General features: G+C 36.7%; 1 protein-coding gene across 4 annotated transcripts in view; it reads left to right on the forward strand.

The window, feature by feature from the left end:
- The first annotated feature begins 6,529 nt into the window (after nt 1-6,529).
- Nucleotides 6,530-21,204, forward strand: part of TRPS1 (transcriptional repressor GATA binding 1) — a 249,484-nt gene continuing 234,809 nt past the window's right edge. For 2 of the 4 annotated variants that reach the window (XM_074943924.1, XM_074943927.1), the window contains exon 1: nt 6,530-6,960. Coding sequence is in view for 1 of the 4 variants with exons in the window: in XM_074943926.1 (XP_074800027.1) it covers nt 7,712-7,721 (10 nt within the window). In the remaining 3 variants the exon portion in view is untranslated. Of the gene's footprint in view, nt 6,961-7,603; nt 7,722-21,204 lie in introns of those variants that run through there. The other 2 variants (XM_074943926.1, XM_074943925.1) reach the window with 2 other exon arrangements.

The following is a 21,204-nucleotide window of genomic DNA, read 5'->3' on the forward strand; positions in this document are numbered from 1 at the left end:
TAGTCCACATTGAGGACAGCTTGGCCCTAGTTGATAGCATACAAATATGTACTGTTTTTAGTACAAATATGTACTAGTTACCAAAAGGCATTGACATTGTTACTTCACAAATAAAGTACATGAGTTATATCAAAGAGCCATCTGGCCTCAGTGTTAATATCATTACATACATTCATACAAGAAACCCGATTGCCCGAGTTCTAACAAAGTGAGATAGATCAGACACTAGTTTAAGCTCCCAGCTTTGGGGCCTGAATTCATTCCTGTGCTAGTGCTGAGCCCAGTGTGAGGGCAGAGGGAGGCAGCTTGTGCCTCTTTGATTATGGGCCTACCAAAGGCAGACTCAGATCTGGCACATGTTAAGGAAGCCCTATAGGCCATTGCATAGCGCACAGTCCTAGTCACAGGGTTGCACCCTGATACGCCCCCTACCCAACTTTAAAATGCTGTCTGTGCCAGGACATCCTTGCACTGGGGAATTCACTATGGAACATGTGCCGTTGCTGTGCTCTAATATAGCTGACACAAAGGAGATCTGTGGCAGCTGTGAATTGGGCACAAAATGCTTTGACTCAGTGGAACAACTGGATCAGATCCTAGCAAAGTGGAACTGTTTGTGGTAGGAAGTACTGTGCCTCTTAGTTACTGTTTGCAGGATCAGGCCCTTACCTTTATAAAAGCAATAGTAGATTTTTAAAAGTGCAGTCACAGTGGATTCCTACAGGTTTTTTGTGGTTGAAAGCACTTCTAAGAACATAGGTGCATTGATTGCAAAAATGTCCATGTTTTCTGTTTTTACTTATTGTACATATAGTAGAGACCACTGAAAAATTAACATTTATAGCATGACTTCATTGGCCTTTATGTGTGACTTGCATTATTCCTTATATCTACAATCGGAAATAGTGGAAATATTGTGGTAAATTTTACTAATACATGTGTGTGTATATGTGCAATTTCTAATGGTACTTCTATGTTATATAATATAGGTAGACAGGTGACACTGTTATTGGAGTGGAGGATGTACTTATTGCAAGGTGAAATACATGTATCTGAAAGATGTTTCTCTTTCCTAAACTTAAACAGAGATCTCACATCACAAGCTTTGTAAACAAATCTTTGCTGAAATGAAAATGTGCTGCTTAGAGTCGACCACATTGTTTTTTACATTAAAATAAAGTAAGAGATGGATTGGGTGAGCAGTCTTAGATGGAAAATCTATTTACAAGAAATAAAATGAAGGAAAAGTGTAGGATGTACTATAGCATGGAGAAAAAAAGTAGCTGTATTTATGGCTCCATGGGAGCCAAACAGTTTGATTGTATGGAGTGGTGACTTTATATTTGGAGCAAATGTAGTGGTATTTAGTATAGCAACACTTTAACTTTGTATCAGTGAACCTTCATAAGGAAGGTGAAAAATGTATGTATAGAGGCTTGAGCTACAGCTCCCTAAGTCAACAGGAGTCTTTCCAATTATTTAAATGGATTTTGGACCAGCCCCATTTTAACCCTTTGGATGTGCAGCAATGCCCATATGTTGGAATGGGTACAGGGAGCAGGGGCTGAGGCAGTTGGGGGTAGGGTTTCTATCTGGTGGGAAATGATGGCAGGAGGGAAGGGGCTCCAATTGTTTTGGGCTGCCGACCAAAGATTAGTTCAGTGTATGGTTGAGTTATGGGAAGGAAAAGTGCTGCTGTTTCTTTAATGGATATATTAATTGCTATAACCTATTATATATGTGTCAAGGGCGCACAGAGCCTCAGTTGAGCACCCTTCTGTTGTGGAGTTTTTTAAATCAAAATCTATATAATTGTAAGTATTATTATATGTAAATGATTTTGAGGAGTTTGGGGTTTCCTGTTTTTAATTTTCCAGTAGATTTCACAATAGTGGAAGGTGATAGATAATTTTAGGAGTATCTACCTACCTACCTACCTACCTACATAGAAGCCTGGATAACAGCAGTACTCCATATTGCCCAGACAATGTTCCTCATCCATGATTTGGAGGAACCAACTGTTGGCAAGAAAGGGTAGTTGGGTCTTCATGCCTTATAATCTATGATATCTCCATTGAGACTGCTGACAAGAGAGATGGTGTATTCAGGTGGTGACTGGGCTAGTTGTGGTGGTGATGTACTGAGGTGGACGTTTTTCTACTGTGCAACGTACAAGGCTACCAAATATCCACCAGATGTTAATGATTTTCCATCACTGGCTTGGCCTGTATTAAAATGGTGACATTCAAGTGAAAGGCTCCATTTCCCATTACCAGATATCCAGTCCCCTTAGAAAACATTTGTTGAACCTGGGATCATGCCATTTTATTCTCATGCTTCTGTTGCAGGATGTTTCACTGGCTATCCCTAGTGCTATCCCATCTATCACTGTGCACAAACTCTTTTCAGAAGCATTTACACCACCTAATTATTGTCCCCAATCCTGTTCTTTTTGAAATCAGTGATAGTTTTGTCTATGCTTTAGTGTACAACTGGAAGTTTAGAAATGGACTCATTACCTATGTAAAAAAAGGACAGAACTTCCCTGATGAGATGCTAGGATTCCATGTGACAAAAGTTGTGAAAAGAAATGAAGTAGGTATGCAGAAATTCTGTAAATTATGGTGTTTATATTCCCAAGAAACTCTCACTGAACTTCCCCAGACTCCTAAGATAATGCTTCTCAAAATGTTCATTACTGAAGACAGTAAAAGTGAATGGACTTTAGAATTCATGTGATATACTACTAACTGGAGGGAGAATAATACAGAAATACCTTCTTGATGATGTGTGCTAAAGCAGCAGGCATTTAAGAGCAATGTATGTCAATCTCTGAGATTTTTGTAAAGAATTGCAATTTATGACGTGTTAGGGTAAACAGTTGGATTATATTTCTAAAATGCATGTTCCATCAGGTAGAATCATTGTGATTATAGGATCTCGTATTTTAAGTAAGTAAGTTATGCACTAAAAGGCTGAAATTGTAAAACAAGTATGCTTGTGCTTAACTGGTAATCCCTCTTTGTATCTACACAGAATAAACTACAAGAAAAGAAAAACTGCATTAAATTTTTTAAAGGAATAAATGGCATGTTATGTCATCTCGATAAATAATGAGTTTTATACTTTTTTTCCTTCAAGAAGCTACTGTGACTAGCCTTTCTATTCTCCCTCAGTGGAGAATGTGCTTGAGTGTAAAAAATGGAGGTTTATTTAGAAATTACTTTGTTCATGCTTCTGATGCGACAACAGCACATTCTCTAAATTTTCTTGCTTTGCTATTTTTCCTTCATTTCTGCTTTAGTTTTTATATGTCACAGAAAGCTAGACTCCTTATTTCAACAACTACCTACTGTCACATAGAATGTAGGTTTCAAATAACACAAAATAAAAGTTGCTCTAAATGGTTTTGCATATGCTTGACAGCAGAAGATAATAAATGAAAAGAAATCTTCAATATTTCTTCTAATGCAATTTGTGCCATGTCAATGTCCAAGGATTATAACAACAAATCAACAAATATTTGAAGGAAAACAATATACATAGCTTATTTTCTATATTAAAAACAACTGTCAAACAATTACTGTATGATCTCATGAATTAGTTGGTTGTTTTGAAATATTCCTCCTAGGATAAAAAAAAGCTATACGGGCCTTTGAGCCTGAACATATTGTGTCAATCATGAGCATATGCAACGTATCTAAAGCATGAGGTAAAATTTTTCTTTGTAAATAATTTCATAAATAAATAATTTGCTTCAAAAAGTTTATGAAAATATTTTTGCTTTTATTAAGTTCTCTACAGATCTCGGTTAATATAAACAGATTGATATTGATGTCTTGATCTGCTTTATTTTTACTTGAAATGCAGAATATTTCATTACAAGATACTATAGCACTTTTCTATGCAATACAGTGTTTCACTAAAGCTTCCTATTTTAAATAATGAAAAAGCAATTTGTTATTCTAGCAGTTTATGACCTGTGCATTTACTATTTCATTCTAAAAATACAGAACACCTTTACCTGTCAGTCTGTGTCTTTTCATGTGATTTAAAAATGAACATCCTTATTTTCTAGTGAGGTTTTCTGCAGGTGAAAAAAGCTTTGTATATAATCTTAAAGGTTTACACTTGTTGAAGCATGTACTTTCATTGTTACCAAACTTTTAAATGTTTTATCTCTTGTAGTTTAAAGTCGGGGAAAGTTGCATTCACCTGTCTTATGAGCAGGGATAGGACTGAAGGTGGTGTGTGTGTGTGTGTTATCATTTCTCCTTTTAAAATAAAAGCCATTAATCGAATAAGCCACAATAGAGCAGAGAAGCAAAAGGGAAATAACCCTTGTTTAAATATTTTCCATTCAAGCCCATCTTATAGGATGTTTAGCCAAATTATCAGCCAAGTGTACCTGCTTGTTTTAACTGTTTATATACTGGACTTTATAGGTCAGATCAGAAAGACTAGTCAATTTAGTAAAAAATCTAAATTACGTAGACCTGAGAACAAATTTAAATTGAATGGATTAATTATTTCTCAGCATAGTACATAATGAGCAAAAGTTTGTGAAAATGATTCTATACCTTGCCTCTTTGATTAAAGTTCAGCAGTTACATTTGCAGCTTTACAAAAAAGTGAAAATCTGCCTTCCCAGAAAGCACTTTTACTGTGCACATTAGTGATGTGCTACACTAAACTGCTCTGGCACTAAAGTATATAGGTAGTCATTAGTAACAGACTTTAAATTTTACTGAAGATTTTGGAATTACTTTTCTTTGCATTCCATATAAAAACATAACTGTTGCAAAATGAATTTCCGCTGATGGGGATATGGTAAATCCCACACACAATATATCAGTTCTCTTCTCTTCTTTCCAGGGAGGTACAGGATGCTTCATCGTGGAACTATATTTTACTTATCCTTTTCAGCCTGACAAGTTCACCTTTTGTACATGAATTATTGTTTTTCTATTCATAAAGTGCCTTATCAGGCAACCCTACAAAAGAACTTAAGGGGGAAATGTGTTATTAGGTGATTTACATGAGCAATTACTTTACAAATCTGCCATTATATTATACTAAACATAAATGAAGAATGTATAGGTCTAGAAAAGTGGACGAAAATGGCATACACTTTACAACAGGAGTTTTACTTTACCTCAGTTTGTATCTTTGAAATTTTTTTGTTTGATACTTAAGTTTTCCCTGAAAATAAAATTGTAAGGCAAATATTATGCTATGTGAAACACATTTTGTGGGAAATAACTTAATCTCTAACTAATATTTTAATGACATAACTCTTTTTTTCAATTTCTCACTTGAATTATATGTATTGTTAGTTGCAAAAATCCAGAATGTGTATATTTTAGTATGAAATTAATTGAAAATGACTGGCATAAAAACATGCCACATAAAGTCACCTAACGGCAGAAATTGTGTCCAAATGCCCAACAAATGTTTACATAGTTTTTAATGCCTACTCTATTTGGGATTTAAAATCCTTTCACAGGAACCGTTTATGTATTGCTTCTCCTTAGACTTTTTTTTTTTCCATACAATCATATGCAGACTTCTGGCAATTCATAGTATGGGAAAAATCTGACTTTTTAATTTAAAAGATTCTGTATAGACATAGAAAAGTGTGAAGAACTATCTGAAAAGAGGGTTGGGATTGTCCTGTGTCTGGTAGCACAGAGAATCAATAATGGTTTGTATTAATTTGAAAACTGAGAAATAATATGATACTGTAATAATAATAAACTAGTCTAGACTTCTCAGTAAATCTTTCATACTTTGTGTTTGTGTTATTTAGATTGTAAGATCTTGGGGGCATGGACTATATATTTTGTGCCTTGGACAGTGTGGTATTGTCAGTTCTATACAAATAAAATAATAATACTAATAATAATTAATAATATTAATTAAGGCTATTAGAAATTGATCCCACTAAGTGAGCTGCCCTTTGCACAGATCAGGGCACTCCACTATCATGCCTCCTACTATTTCCCCCCTATGTCCCCCAACTTAGAAAAAGTTCCAGTTGTTTTTCTCTCCCTTTGTACTGGATCAAAATGAAAGGAAAACGTTGAGAGCTGCAGATGCCTTTACATAGTGCAGTCGGGCACAAATCTTGTGCAGTTTTAGAAAAGCTGAGAAAAGACCAGCAGCATGAACACACAATTATTAATAAATAACAACTATTAAGAATCCGGACTACCAGAGAGGCTATTTCCCTCTCAAACTTTCCCAAGGATGTGATCTGCCTGGCTGAGTCCATTCCTCAGCGAAGCTCCCCACGCTAGAGCGTCCCGCATAAAGGTTAATTTAATTTACTTTATTTAAAAAAGTTTTGAATGACTTGGTCTATTCCAAAGCCGCCTATTCCCCAGTGGCCGCTGCTGCTGCCTGGCTGGAGGAGGAGGCTGATCAGAGCAGCACTGTGGGGACGCCTGTACTGTCTCTTTAAGGGCTCTCAGGCCGGGGTGGCGCTTTTCTCTGCTAAGGCTCCTTTGATATTAATAGTGTTGGTGTCTTGAAACTGACGTAATGCTCGGAGACTGAGGTCCTGACAAGCGATAACATTTCTGATAAAGAGCTGATCTTCCTGCAATCTAAAGCCGCCTCCTCTTCTCCTTTGGGGGCTTGTTGTTCCACTAGACCCAGGCTCTCTCCTCGCTCTCTCTCTCTGTCTCCTCTTTTATAAACACACCAGGCACATCCAGGTCCCTGCTCTCTTTCCCTTTCTCTCTCTCTCTCTCCCTATAAAGAGGGGGGCAAGGGGGAGAGGGGGAAAGGCAGGAGAACCTCTCTCCCCCCCCCCTTGCTTTTTTTCTTTCTCTCCCTCCTACTGCCCCCAAATAATCCAAGATCAACTCTGCAAACAACAGAAGACGGTTCATGGCTCAAACCACAGCTCCACCATCTTTCAGGCTGCTGAGATTATTATTGCCGATTAATCAACAGGTAAGGGGGGGGGGGAGATCGGGGGCGGGTTGGGAAGAACACAGATCGAGGGGTGGGGGAGATCAGCAACAAAAGTGTATGGGGATGGGGGGGGGGGCCCTTCCTGCTACGTCTGTTGATATTGCGTATGTAGTAAGTGTGTTGCTCTGTGCTAAGTGCTGTGTGTGCGCAATGGGAAGGGGGGACTGGGGGATTTAAAAGTGAGTTTCTTTGCACACACACATATACAAAGCAGGGGGGAGGTTAAAAAACCAGAGGGAAGCGGGGACTTCTCGGATTTCACAGGCTGGAGGGGGGTGGGGGTGGGGGGGGTTGGGTGCATTTTTTTCCTCCCTTCTTTGGAGGGTCAAAGCCATGTGTGATCGCTGGAAACTGGCGACTTCAAAACTGCAGTAGCCCCTCTGGAGTCAGGAGGAGGGTCAAGTTCAGCCACCGAAGAGAGCAGGGCGAACAACCCCCTTCTCTGTTTTAAGACTCTCGCCTTCTATTTACCCAAGGGGGGGGGCGGGGAGGGCAGTTCCAGGGCTATCTCCCTTCGCCTCCTCCCGTACGTGTAGCTACTTCTTATCGCTCTGATTGTTCATTCCCCACCATCGGGGCGCTGGAGGGGAGGGGAAGGGGGGGGGGGGCGGTGGAAGTAGAAGAAGAGCAAAGAGATTTTGCATCCGATGAGCCGCAGTCGCACAGTGCTGGCTGCTGCTGCTGGAAGTTTTAATGGGAATCATGACAAGCGGGGCACAGAGAGACCATCATGAAGAGTAGTAAGTTTGGGGCAAACTTTTTTTTTTTTCATTGGTCTTGGGGATCCACCAGGGGAGGCTGGGGGGTGTGGGCATGAGCCGAGGGGGCTCCGTTCCCGTCACACAAGGGGAAAAGGCGACATGCTCTGTGTGTGTGTGTGTGGTTTTTTTAAAAAAGGAAATCGGAGAGTACAGAGAGAGACGTAAAACTTTTTCCTCTTAAAGGCAAAGTTGTGCTCTCAGAGTTGAGTCCCTACGCTGAGCTCCGGCCAGGGTTGCCATAACTTTGTCTAGTGTCTCACTTTTTATTTTTTTACCTCTCCATTTGGGATCTGTGTGACGTTGTTGTTGTTGTTTGTTGTTGAAAGGTCTGCATGAATGGAGACGTGGAGAGACTTCCTAATAGTTCTGGAGAGGAAAGTGTGGTGGTGATGATGATGAGGCAGGGATGTGTGTATGTGTGGGGGGAGATGTGTGTGTGTAATGTGTGGCTTGTTTAAAAGCTCCAGGGTGCAGGAAGGTGGCCCAGTGGTGTCTGGTGGGCTGTACAAACTCTCTCTCTCTCTCTCTGAGTTTCTCTGCCTGATTCCTGCCTGTGATCACTGGGCATGGGAAGTGGACCCAGGGAAAGAGGACCCTGGCACTCAGAATTGATTCTCCAGAAAGACCCACAAACTTACGGGACTTCAGCAGCATTGTGGGCTATTTTTCAGTGTAGAATTGTTTTGTGACTTGAGCAGCTCATTAAGTAGCACCTCGGTTTGACATTTTGGTATGTTTAATTTATTTTTCTTTATTACAAATAACATGATTTTTAATGTTCCAGGACTCTCATACACTATTTTTGAAGGAATAGAGTGGCCCATTAACTTAAAAAGAATCAGACATTCTCCATCCACAAATGTCAAATCTCTAAAGTGCGTGGAAGGCATGGTGCACTGAAAAATGTGGGGATAAACCATGAGTTAAAGTGAAGACATCTCTTAATTCCATCCCCTTCGCAAATGCAAATACACTATCTGGTAGGAGAATGAAATGATAAATGCCAGGGAACAAAGCAGAGAGGGTGTGGGAGGAAAATACTTTTTTTTAATATAACGACTGTAAGCTCTTTGGGGCATGGACTGTAAGCAGTTCGTACAGCACAGCACATTGTAGATGCTACTTGAAACAAAAATATTAATAACAACCTGGCTTTCATTTCATTTAGTAAAAGTATAAAGAGCAATCAAGCCCTTTGCCATTTTAGCTGTCTTCTTCAACTGCGCGGAAACCTATGAGTCTTGGTGGCATCATGTTACTTCGCTGTTGGTTTTAGGAAAAGTTGATCATTTAGAAAAGACTGCCAGAGTTAAAAATGCAAGGGGCAGCAAAGGAAAGTTAGTGGTAAGAGCCAGTTCCTGACGTGGACAAAATGAGAATAAAAGTTGCAGTAGTTTTTTCTGAGCTGCAGTCAGTGTTTTCCTCATGTTCACCAATATGTGTGTTGGGTTAGCGAGCTCTCTCAGATATTCCACCAGAGTGACATTTTAAAAAACCCCAAACAACAAACAAACTCCAAGAGAGTGAGGATTTTTTTTTTTTTAAGTACTGTAGCTCTATGAGTAAATACAGGGCTTATTTGAGAACATCAACTATTTCCTGTAAATTGTGATGCTGACAAGACTGTCTGGAAATGATATCAACACTCTGAAAGATTTTTTTTAACTACTGAGTGAAAGATTGTTAATAACATCATTAATCCAAACAAGAGAACACTTCTTTCTTTAAAAAAAAGGCAAAAAAAACCAGACAAGGCTTATTTTTATTTTAAAAAGATAAAGATACATATACGTAATTTTTGATAAGCTATAGATCATTCAGTAAGCCACATATAATCACCGATGTTGTACTGCATTAGAGTACCAGTACCTTACAACTAACCTCTAAAACATAGCACATCAAGATTCTGCCTTAAATTTACATGATTGAGGGAATTCAGATGAGAAGAACATTTGGTTCATAATCCATCCTGTTGCGCCTGAAAAACGGAGTTTATATGGCATAGAATAATTTCACTCTGTTTGAAACTACTTGTGTATAGGGACGCACAACGAAGTGTGCTCAGTACAAAGTTTCGTCAGCTTTAAGTTTGCATTTTTGCTTAGGATGCTCTCACTCAGACTTTGCATATTATCTGGAGATTTTGTACGCGTGTGTGTGGTTTATTTTTTTACTTTATTGTAATGTTAATAAAGGAAAATTTAAAGTCTCATTAACAAGCTCTGAGATCTGAGGCTTCTTGGGTCTTGGTAATGTATGTACAAGTAAGCCAAGATTTCCTTTTATTTTTTATAATGTATTCATGGTATAAACTATTTGATGGCTTTTTAGAGCCTTTTTGAGCTAACTTATGTGTTTACCATCAACAGAGCATATTCTGTATGATTACATGGATCCTTGTAGAAAGGATTTTTTATCATTCTTGTATCATTCTTAATAAACTTCTTAGCATGCCCTCTACCATGTGTGCTATGAGTGTGCATGAAGAATAATGTATTTATATATTATAATTCTGTATTAATCAAAGCACCATAAAAAATCTCTGTAGAATGCAATTTCTGCATAAGTGCAGCGCTTGTTTGTTAAATCTCACAATTTCAACCATATTATATTTTTAACACTGGTTGACACTTAGTGCTTTATATTTTCAAAGCATTGTTCAGACACTGAATAATTACTTTCTGTTAATGTGAAATTAACTCTATTAGTACTTTATGGAGCAATTATTTTGAAGGAAAAAAGAAAACTTTTTTTAAGTTACAGGAGTGTGAAAAAGTTTTTTTTTTTTTAAATAGCGAACACACTTTTAAAAAAATCCTAAATTTTAATGACAAACATAGGTTGAGTATTTTTAAAAATTGCTCTTTATCTGACATCTTTTGTTCTGAAGTTTGATGGTGTGCATAGAATATCTGTCTAACTTATAAACTCCTGCCAATATTTTAATATAATAATGTAAATGGAAATATGATCAGATCGTAATTGTAGCCACAATGGCAGTATCTCTCTAATACAGGTTTGTGAGTAGCACCAAATATAATATTGTGAGAAAGCTTATGGTTACATATTTTTGAACAAGACAGGTTGGGAATCTAATAGTCCTTTTTGTTAGCAGAAAGTAAAATGGAAGTAAATTGCATTTTTAATACTGTTTCAGTAAAAAACAAACTACCACCTTGTAATAAAAGTATTGGCCCTGAACTGAAATATTCCGATGAAGATATTCTACTGGTGTGTAAAATGAAGCCATTCATTCAGTAAACTGACAACTTTCCAGTTGGTGTTTGCCCTTGCTTAATTTAGTTTCCTCAACACAACTCGTGAGGTAGTCTGGATCGGTTTTTGGCAGTCTTGGCAACTACAAACTCAGGCATTTCTGTCAGAAATATTTGACTTCACAAGTCAAAATGTGATTGATAAAACCAGGAAGGTACAACAGGCGTAAAGGAAAAGAGCAAACATTTCATAGGCTCGTCTTTTCATTTTTGAGACTTTGTAAAGTTCTCAGGTAACAAGGAAATATTGATGATTAATACTAAAAGCTGCATATTTTGCACCCTTCTGTTGTATAAATATCACTGCCTGTTGACCTTTAGAGGCGTTAATTACTGCATATCTGGTCCAGGTCTTCCTATTTTTGTCTATCCGTAATATATATAAACGTGCCCTTTCCTATCCTCCTAAAGAAGGAGGAGAATGACTATTTTGTTTAGTAGTATCATGTATTGGGATAGTAAGGTTATGATTTGACTTTTGGTAGATAAACCTGCACCCAAAGAGAAGATCTTCTGATTACTGTAAAGATATGTTCAGTTTAGGTCAGTGTATGAAGAAAAAGACTTGTAACAAAAGTCCTTTATAAGCACTGCTTTTTTACATTGTGTTTTTTCTAATTAAAAAACACGTATTGAGTGATATCAGATGACACAGAGGATTAAGGTAGAATTACACAATTATATGATAAAATGTTTACAAGTGCAGGACCTGTAACAACCCTTTTCAGATTGTGTTTAGCATTAATTTGTTGATGTTGCTTTGCGCCTAATCATTAAAGGGGCCATCAAAATTGAACTACTAGCCAGTTGTATTATTGCCCAGAACATAAGAAATGACAGTTTAAAAAAATGCTATAGTGCACTAGCTTTTCAACCCTGCAGACCAAGGCTCAAATTAGATGCGGGGCAATGGTGGAATAAATATGTTGGTCTCAACTCAGTCTGTAGTGGACATTTTATCACATCACAGAAACATTGCACAACTGAACACCATTCCACGTGATGTGTAGGCCATAGTTAGAGGAGGCCCTGGTTTGGCATCACAAGGGATGTGAAGACTGTCATTTAGGTGAACTGGCAGAGTTGTGGGCATGAAATTTTAATATCTGTCTTTACTTGACACATTTTCTGTGCCATCGATCTGGTGCCTTAAAAGTTCTCCTTAAAACATAGTAACATCACTGATGGAAAAGACCTATCAAATTCAATAGAAAATGCTAATCTTTCTGTCAGTTTTTTTATCATTATCCTTTGGAGTTTAGTAGAGAATTATATCCCTGTTGTAGAACTCTATAGGATGATTAAGAAACCTGTAGAAAAAAATATTCTTTTTAAATTCTGTAGCTTTGAAAAATAATGTTGATAGGACATTTCTGTCTAGATCTGCCAGGGCACCATCCCATTAACTTCTGTAGAAATTTCCTATGCTCAGGTTGGAGGAGTAGAAAAATTAAATCAAAATGATCTGTTCCTAAATTTTGAATAATCATGCTTACTCTTATTAAAAGTCATTTTCTGATTCCAAAGCTGTTGTTGACGTAAACCTGATTTATTGTAAGTATATTTTTTTCAAAGCTCAGATCAATCGTTTTTCTCCTAAAGTTATTTAATACAATTTTTTTTTTGAAATGTTACTAGCCCTTTAAAAACCTGCAATAAACGCTTTACAAGTGGCTAGACACCTTCCCTGGTGGTTTAATTTATACAAGCAGGAAACTTTCTCTCCTTCTCTTTCTCTCTCTCTCTCTCTCTTGTTTTCTTTAAACCAACTGACGTAATGCCAAACTTTGCTTTAAAAGAACAGACAGAAGTAATTGGTAGCTTTTAACTTTTAATAATGTTCTGGATTGGTTTTAGTGGCCAAACTGACATTTTTTTTCAAATTCAAGTAAAAACGGGCTTGTGGCCTGAGGAAGAAAGGCCCTGTTGATGCAGTTATTTTTATTCTTGTTTTTCAATCTGTTATTAAAAATCTTTCCTGCTGAGCTCTGCTGGATTTCTCCAATTGCTCTTTGTGATGGCTGGTGCATTTCAGGTTACGGTAACTTAAACTGTTTTCTTAATTCCCCCCCCCCCCCTTTTTCCCATGGGCATTTTTGAGATGCATTATCCTTCTTTTTTTTTTCTTTTGGAGAAGCGATTTGTTTTGGTTTAGATGGGATTAATAAGCTAAACGCATCTGTGGTGACAGATCAGTGAATATTTATTTTAATAATGTAAAGGAACATTTTACACCTGCTAGTGAAGGTCAGATTGGCATGATAACAGTTGCCCATTGCAGAAGGGAAAACAGTATAGTATCTCACTTAGCATTCCCCCCTCCCCATTTTAAAACCAACACACAATTTTTTAAATATATGTTTTTGTAATCAAATCTACTAACCTGTAACTATTTACTTAAAGCTTCATGCCTTACAAACATAAACCATTTTTTCCTCTTGCTATCTTTTAACTTGCTATAGGTCTCTTTCTTAATACCCTGTAAGGAATTATGGATATTTTACAGTTTTCTGACATTTCCTTTATTACCTTTCCACCTCCTGCTGGGCTTTTGCACACAAGCAGAACTGTCTACAGTAAAGGACTGAGTTAGGCAACCGACTCCTTGGCGAAGTTGACGTCAGTACGACTTCATAAGTTGGCAAGTAGGTGAATCTTTCAAAGACCAAGTCAGTGTGTGCCAGTTTTTCCTTCCTTTAGGGGAGACACTCCACCCAGCAGCAGGGTACCCCACCCAATGTGGCGAGCTATAATTCAGTGGCAACACTTTAAATGTCTATCCTCCCTGGGGTTTAAACCCCAGACTTTCTTGTCTCAATCTTAATATTTAAACTAAAATTCAATCTGTTATAGTAGGTTTGCTTCTTCGTGAGCACATTTTGGGTCTGATCCTGCAGTTCTCACTCATGAAAAACACACATTGACGTCAGTGGGACTTTCGCTTCAGTAAGGGCTGCAAGATTGGCTTTTCCGGCTGTGTGTGTGTGTGATTGATTACTGCACATTTTATGGAATTTGAGATGAAACCAGATAATTTTACATTCTTTTTCATTATTGGAACTCTTAAAAATTCTAGAAGTCCTAGCATTGTAAAATAGATTCTGTCCAGTAAGTGAAATTTACTTACGGAGAGTATTGGGTTTTCAGATAGTATTTTGTCCAATTAAAATCTGAATTTCAAACTGATCCTTAGATAAGAGTTTGATCTTACTTTTAGAGTTACTTTTTTCTAAATTGCTTATCACTTTGCTTTACGTCAGTGGTAAATGAAAAACACTCGTCTGTATCTTTGTGCCTGCATTATTTAGATAGGAAAGAAAACTACTAAGGAAAACTTTAGTTCCATGACATTTGTTTCTCAACATCAGCCTGTAAATCTTGGTTTATTTTGAAATTTCAAGCATCATTACAAGTTTGAAGGTTTTTTTTGTCCCCCTATGTTTAGTGAGGCTGCACTTTGTCTCTTTCAAAGTAGGGGGAAACTAAATTATGGTAAAAGTATCGTGTGCTTTAAAAAAAAGATTTTAGTATGGTGAGTTCGTATCTCAATTTTTTTTTTTTGGTTTACTGGTGTAGATGAAAAAAATCTATGGAAGATGATGCAAAAACTCATCAATTATGCTTATGTTCCCCTACAAGATTTACTTGAACAATATGCTTCAGTTTTGCCTCAAACCATTTTAAACCACCTCTGGTCCAAAAATCTACCAGTTCTGGTTTCCTCAGAGATTAAGTATGACAGTTTCTATTATATAATGAACAGCAGCATTGTTTGAACAGAGGTAACATATTTTTGATTTGTGTACTTTTTTTTGGCAGTTGGCACCAGCGTAGCTCTAAAATGAGAGGTGATCTAACAGTGTAAATATCTGAATATGCTTGAAACATACAGTATAGATGTAGTGTATGTGTTTAAATCATTGGATCTATCCATCTATATTATATATAATGTATATGCGTGTGTATATACAAAGCCCAAAATAGTGTGCTCTGCTATCTGTAGCTTTCAAATGTGTATCCTTTGGGTATTCCCGACCTACTTTACAAAGTCTGAAACGCATATTTAAACTTGGAAAAGAAAATGCACTGCTTGGCTGCTCCAAAAATAATTTTTTTTTTTTACAAACAATTAATTTAAATAAAAAAAGTGCATCTCTCCTCCCCCACACACCTTGCAAACTGCTCATTGAAGTGTCAGTATCTTTGCCAGGATTATTTTTAAAATAATACTTTTAATTGATCTTGTGAAGAAACACTGAATTACTTGTTGGTGTTTTAAATACCATTTTAAAAATGCGGTGCAGACACTGTTTTACATTTTTTCTGAAGTTGCGTTAGTAAGACTGAAGCAATTTTCCTTAGATAGAATATTCCCAATATCACCAAAATATGATGCTGTTTAAAATGCTTATACTAATGATATTGAAGCATATATCAGAGAGCACCATGATTTGGTATCTGCATAAATCCATAAGGCAGAAATAGATTGTAGAAGAACGTCCAAAAGCATACATGGAGATGAAAAGTTGCTTCTTTAATTCAGTTAATAAAAAAGATATTTTTCTTTTTCAGCTTTTTAATCTGCATCTCTTAAAGCAGTTTGTTTTTTCCATTTATTTTCTCATTTTGAGGTTTAATTAAATACACCAGTCGGGCATTCACTGGCTGCAGTAACATAATTTAGAAAAAAATGCATAACATGCCGACCATTGTCAGATTTAAAGAGACTTTTGTGCTCCCTCCCCCCACCAAATACGTAAATAAAATACACCAAATGTTACCTGTCCCAACGTCCTCAGGCAAAAGCCTGTGAAAAATAGATTGGCTTTACCCTTTGAAGGGCAACCATCTCTGACCTGAAAAGGATCTCTTTGTAAGATCAAAAGTTTGTCTCTCTCACCTACAGAAGTTGGTCCAATAAAAGATATTACCTCACCCACCTTGTCTCTTAATCTCCTGGGACCAACATGGCTACAACAACACTGCATAGTCTCTTGCTCTCTTAGATAAATGGGAGAAGTGAATTCCAGAGCTGAAGGTCCTCCATTCTGTACATCTTGCCACCAAACTCTAGAAGTTCAGATCTTTGGGCTGTTAGTAGAAACACCACATAACATTTCAGAGATCACAATGGTGCATAAGGAAAGAAGCAGTCTCTTAGGTATCCAAGATCTAAACCATATACCATATGCGCAGTAGCTTTCCTGTGGCGACCTACATAGAGCCAAAATTCATGCCATCTAATTAGTCGCTTTTCAGTTTTTACTGATACGGAGTTTATATCATTTGTGTTTGTATATTGTATGATTCATGAAGCAGTTTAACATAATGGATTAATTTAATCCCATAGATGGTGGTTGAGCATACTGTAGGATCCTAAGTAATTTTGTAGCATTAAGATCACATTTCCTGCCATGAGGAAAAAATGTTAGATGAAAGGTATCAACAATATATGTCTGAGTCATGCAATGAACCTTGTTACAAACAAACACTGAACTCTCACACATTCAAAAATTTAGTGTGTGCACCCGTATCTTTTTGTGCATGCATCTGTGTGCGTCTGTGTATAATCAATGAGATATAAAATTAAATCGTACTTTTCCTCCAGATTAAGCTAAAGTAATAGCAGCCAAACTATACTGAGAACAAAAAGTTCTAGTTTCAGTTGAGAGTGCTGGCTGTGGTGGCCCTTATCTTTCTTGTGCAAAGAACAGTTCAGAAATCTCTTAGAAAAATAAAATGCAAGGTAAGGCTCAGTGATGATCCAGTGTGCAATATAGTATGCTTTATTTATGTCCAGTCAGAAATGATCATGTACTATCCATTTTTATCTAGGTTTATCACTCCATGAGGTATGCTCTCTCTTTCACCCATTGCTGTCTCTGTTACCATGCGTCTCCATTTCCGTCTCTGTCTCTCGTATTCGTGTCTCTCTGTCCTGTCTGTATAAACACACAACACATACATTCTAAAAATATGTGTAAATTAAAATCAGTCTGTGTTGCATAATTTTTACAACACACCAGTGTTTGTATTGTTCTTTCTGAGCCCTTAATGAGTTTACAGTATTGAATGTGACCTAAGGAGGGTTGTGACTTGGGCTCTGACTCTGATTCTGACACAGAGACTAATAAGGAAAAAGTAGAACACGTTGAAAACCAACTTTTACTAGTGGTTAGTTTTGTGATGTCATCAAATGCAGGGTATTATGAGCTCTGGAAAAGTTTAGAAATCTAGGCAAGAGTCCATTTTGCATCACTGCTATTAAGTTGTTTACAGCACCAACTCTGCTAATGAGAAAGCAAAAAGGGTAATGATTTTGGTGTTTGTTTTGGTTTGACTTTCTCAATGTAAATGAATGATTTCATAGGAGTGAATCTAACCTGTTCTGGTCAGGAAACTGCAGGGGTTTAACTGGTGCAAAGGATAAAATGCATTCTTTCATGATGGGCCTGCTTCCGCTCCCATAGAAACTAGTGGGAAAATTTATGTTGATTTCAGTGATGACTGAATCTGACCCTCTAAGCAAGGCATTACATTAATTAAATTAGAGTTTGTGAACACCACCACTTAGGGCTGAATCTTGCAAATTCTTGCTGTTCATTACAAAGCTTACTATTGTAAGTAGTCTCATTGATATCAGTAAACGCTACGGTGCAAGGCCCCATCCTGCATTTTGGCTTGTCTGCACACAAAAGTCCACCAGGAGATCATAATTAAAGACTGGTCTTAGTGTTGGCAGAATTGGGCCTATCGTCTTTAAAGAGACACTGTTAACTTTAAACCTACTCAATGTCAAAATTGGGTTGAAAAAAAAAGTAATTTTTGCATACTACACCTGCTGCTGAGCCTTCCTGCTAATTGTTGTGGTCTCTGAATCACATTTTATTTTATCTCTCTGACTGCTCTTTGAAAAGTTCATACAAGCAACAGTGGAAAGTGACTAAAGCCCTGACCCTGAAATTGGATCCATGTGAGCGGACCCTAATTCCCTCACAGAGTCCCACTGAATCCTGCTTGCATCCGATTTGTATGACGGGTCAGGAGAAAAGGTGACTGACTGTACACAAAGTATGTATTTGTTATTAATATAACCAAACTGAAAAAAATTACAGAACAATCTATATTTTTCTCTAATCTCTGAAATTTGTAGCAATTGCCAGTATTTGTAACAAGAGCAGACAAACAAAATCAGACCAAAGTGTGATTTTTTTTTTAAGTTGACATTGATCCTTTTGAAGTGCACATGCATTATTATTATTGTTCTGCATAATATCCTGGAAATGTGGTTTTTTTGTTTTGTTTGTTTATTGCAATCGATGTATTATTTTCATGTTCTTGACTATAGCACTAGATAGTGCTAATTAAATTAACTTTCATGCTTTTGCAGTCTCTCTAAAGTGTCTTGGAGATCTAGCAAAGAGAGCAAGTTGAGAGTGGAAATTTGTTCTTTTTTTTGGATTATATAAAAAAGGAGTTTTTACAACTCAGCGAACATGAGTACATTCTGGAAAATATTTCTCACAAATGGCAGGTCCCAGGCGGTAGCAGTTAGATAGATAATCTAGTTATGAAATATGGAATCTGAACTCAAATATTGTTTTCTGTGATTTTTAAAACTAATGGAAAGTAAGATTTATTAGACCTTAAGTGTCCCGGTGTTACAGATTCATTTGGTGTTCATGGCAGTGTCATATGAACTTTCATAAGAGATTCATTGTAATACTGCATTAGCTAAGGGGCAGTTAAAATGAATTGTTCAGGACTTTAAATTTCCTGTTTAGTTTTCTACCACTCTTTAGTAATTTCTCAGAGTTTTATGTGTGAAAACAATAGTAACTTGTGTATGTGAATATCTTGATTAACAAAAACAACCTGTTGGCTGACCTGAACTATATAGTACTTTGAAATTTACCTCTAAATGTAATTTAAACTACTGACATTTTAAAAAAATTGTGTTTCAGAAATCTAGTATAACAGCAGTTGATTGTCAGTGGGGAAAGAACTTAAAAAATAAAGTCAAAAGAGTAAGAAAGTGGCAGCTGTGGAATTTATTTTAGTGGTTGAAAGGAGACTCATGGTTAAATAAGCTTTACCTTCTTGGATTTTTAGAATTTATTGCCCAAAAGAACTATATCCTAGTTCTCTGAATAGAAAGAGAACTAGGATATAGTAAAATCCATTATGACATAAAGAACTGTTACAGCATACCTTTTTATTTATTTATTTTTTCTCTCCAGCAAACTGTGACTTCCTTTGTCATGTCATAAGGAATTTCAGATGAAATCTTACCGGAGTAGAACTGCCATAAAAATTGCACTCGTCAGCTATAGCTCTGTGCAGCACACTACAGTACATAGTAGTTTTCAGTATGCTACTGTGCTGCTTTCATTCAGGAATAGAACTGGAGTGACTTTCTTGTGCGTTAAAATAACTGGTTTTCTTTTGAAAATCCACAACCCTAAAGAAAAAAGAGAGATGAGGTCTGATACACGAGCTGAGATTATGGATGTTACAATGCCATTTATTATAGGATACTACAGAAAAAATTATATTGGGACCAAAGTTCCTGTGGATTACCATGCAATGTTTATTACTGTTTTCCTGAGTTTTCCCTAGTTAGGATCTAATCCTGCAGTGTCTGGAGCAGTTTGGAGTTCAGAATTTCCCCATTCAGAGAGGAAAACCCTGCCAGCTACAGGGTTTCACTACCGATTTTATTTTTTCTAGTATTTCACAGAATGTGGAGTATGCTTTTTTTTTTTTTTTTTGGCAGGGAGTGGTGGGAAGAGGGGACAGTGGGGCACATATCAGTAGTGTAAGTAATATTTCCTGATTATAGTTTGCTGTCAAGGAGACTACTGCAATTCTGTTTCTGTAAAGAAACTCAAAAGTAGTGAATGGAATGAAATAAAGTTGTGTGTAATTCTGAGCAGACTGTAAGCTTTTGCTGTGAAATATTCCTGGCAAAAAGTTAACCCATTTTTCGTTACCCGGTGCTCTAAGCAAACTCCATAATGCGATTTTACTACCGATGCATTTGACCATGAATAGTACTTGAAATTCTTATTGTTGTTTTATTCCAATGGAAAGTATGTTTAAATACGCTTCTGATGGTTTCAAAGCTTGTCCTGAAATGGGAAAAGGATATAACTGGATAAACTGTTAATCCTTTGAATTCATAGATTTTTAAATTTTTTTAACCTGTCATATTTTCATCAGTTGCTGTGCTTTGCTTAAAACTATGCTTTTTACAATGATGGTGAAGTCCAAAACTTTACATTTTTTAATTGGTCACAACTCCCATTTACTTCACTGGGAGTTTTGCCCAAGCAAGGATTGCCGAATTTTTATCCATATGGGTAGTAAACTCTTTCAGTCGCATAGTTCTCACTGATGATACACTGTACACTGTATGATACAATGGTCTTTGTTTCTTGGGAAGACACTGTATAATTTTCAGTTTGCTATTGCAAGTTTTAGTTATGAACATGAAATATCATGTTAGAGCTGGAAGTAAAGAGAGGTAATTCTTTAATATCTAATCTAAAAATTAGGTATGAAAGACCTCAGCATGGCTTCCTTAGTAAATGTTTGGTTATCATCTTTACATGATGGAATACACATGTAGAAAAAACACAGAAGTTAATGTTTATTTTTGGGATGCTTTATCATCAGGCAAAGAGAACTGACAGTTTCATGGTTAAGTGCCTAAAGTTGTTTTTGGCTTTGCAGTTGTTGAATTAATCACTGCAAAGTTAACTAATGTTTGTAAAGTTAAGAATTTCTTTTCTTTGTAAAGAAAGGAAGATATTTCATTATACCTGGCTGAGTAGCTTAGTTCTTGCATTAATTTTTAGCAGCATGCTCTTCGACTTTTACTTTCTTGAGTTATCCCAGGCATTATTCTTTAATTGCAGTGTGCAATCGTTGATTGATTGATTTTTATGGATTTCACAGCCATTTGGTAGATTTGGCAGATGCATTCTAAAATGCTGTTTTGTTCTGTTTGGTTTTTTTGTTTCTTTTAATTGCCGTAGAAAACATTGGGCCCTTAAAAATGTACTATACTATGGTCTATAATGGACTATACTAGTTAGCTATTTCTATTTCTGACACATTTTCAGAATGGCTTTTTGAAATGGTACTAAATCAGAATTCAGTGAGTCCAGTGTTTTTTGTTTTGT

The sequence above is a fragment of the Natator depressus genome, chromosome 2 (assembly GCF_965152275.1).
Source record: "Natator depressus isolate rNatDep1 chromosome 2, rNatDep2.hap1, whole genome shotgun sequence".
In the NCBI taxonomy this organism is placed as follows: domain Eukaryota; kingdom Metazoa; phylum Chordata; order Testudines; family Cheloniidae; genus Natator; species Natator depressus.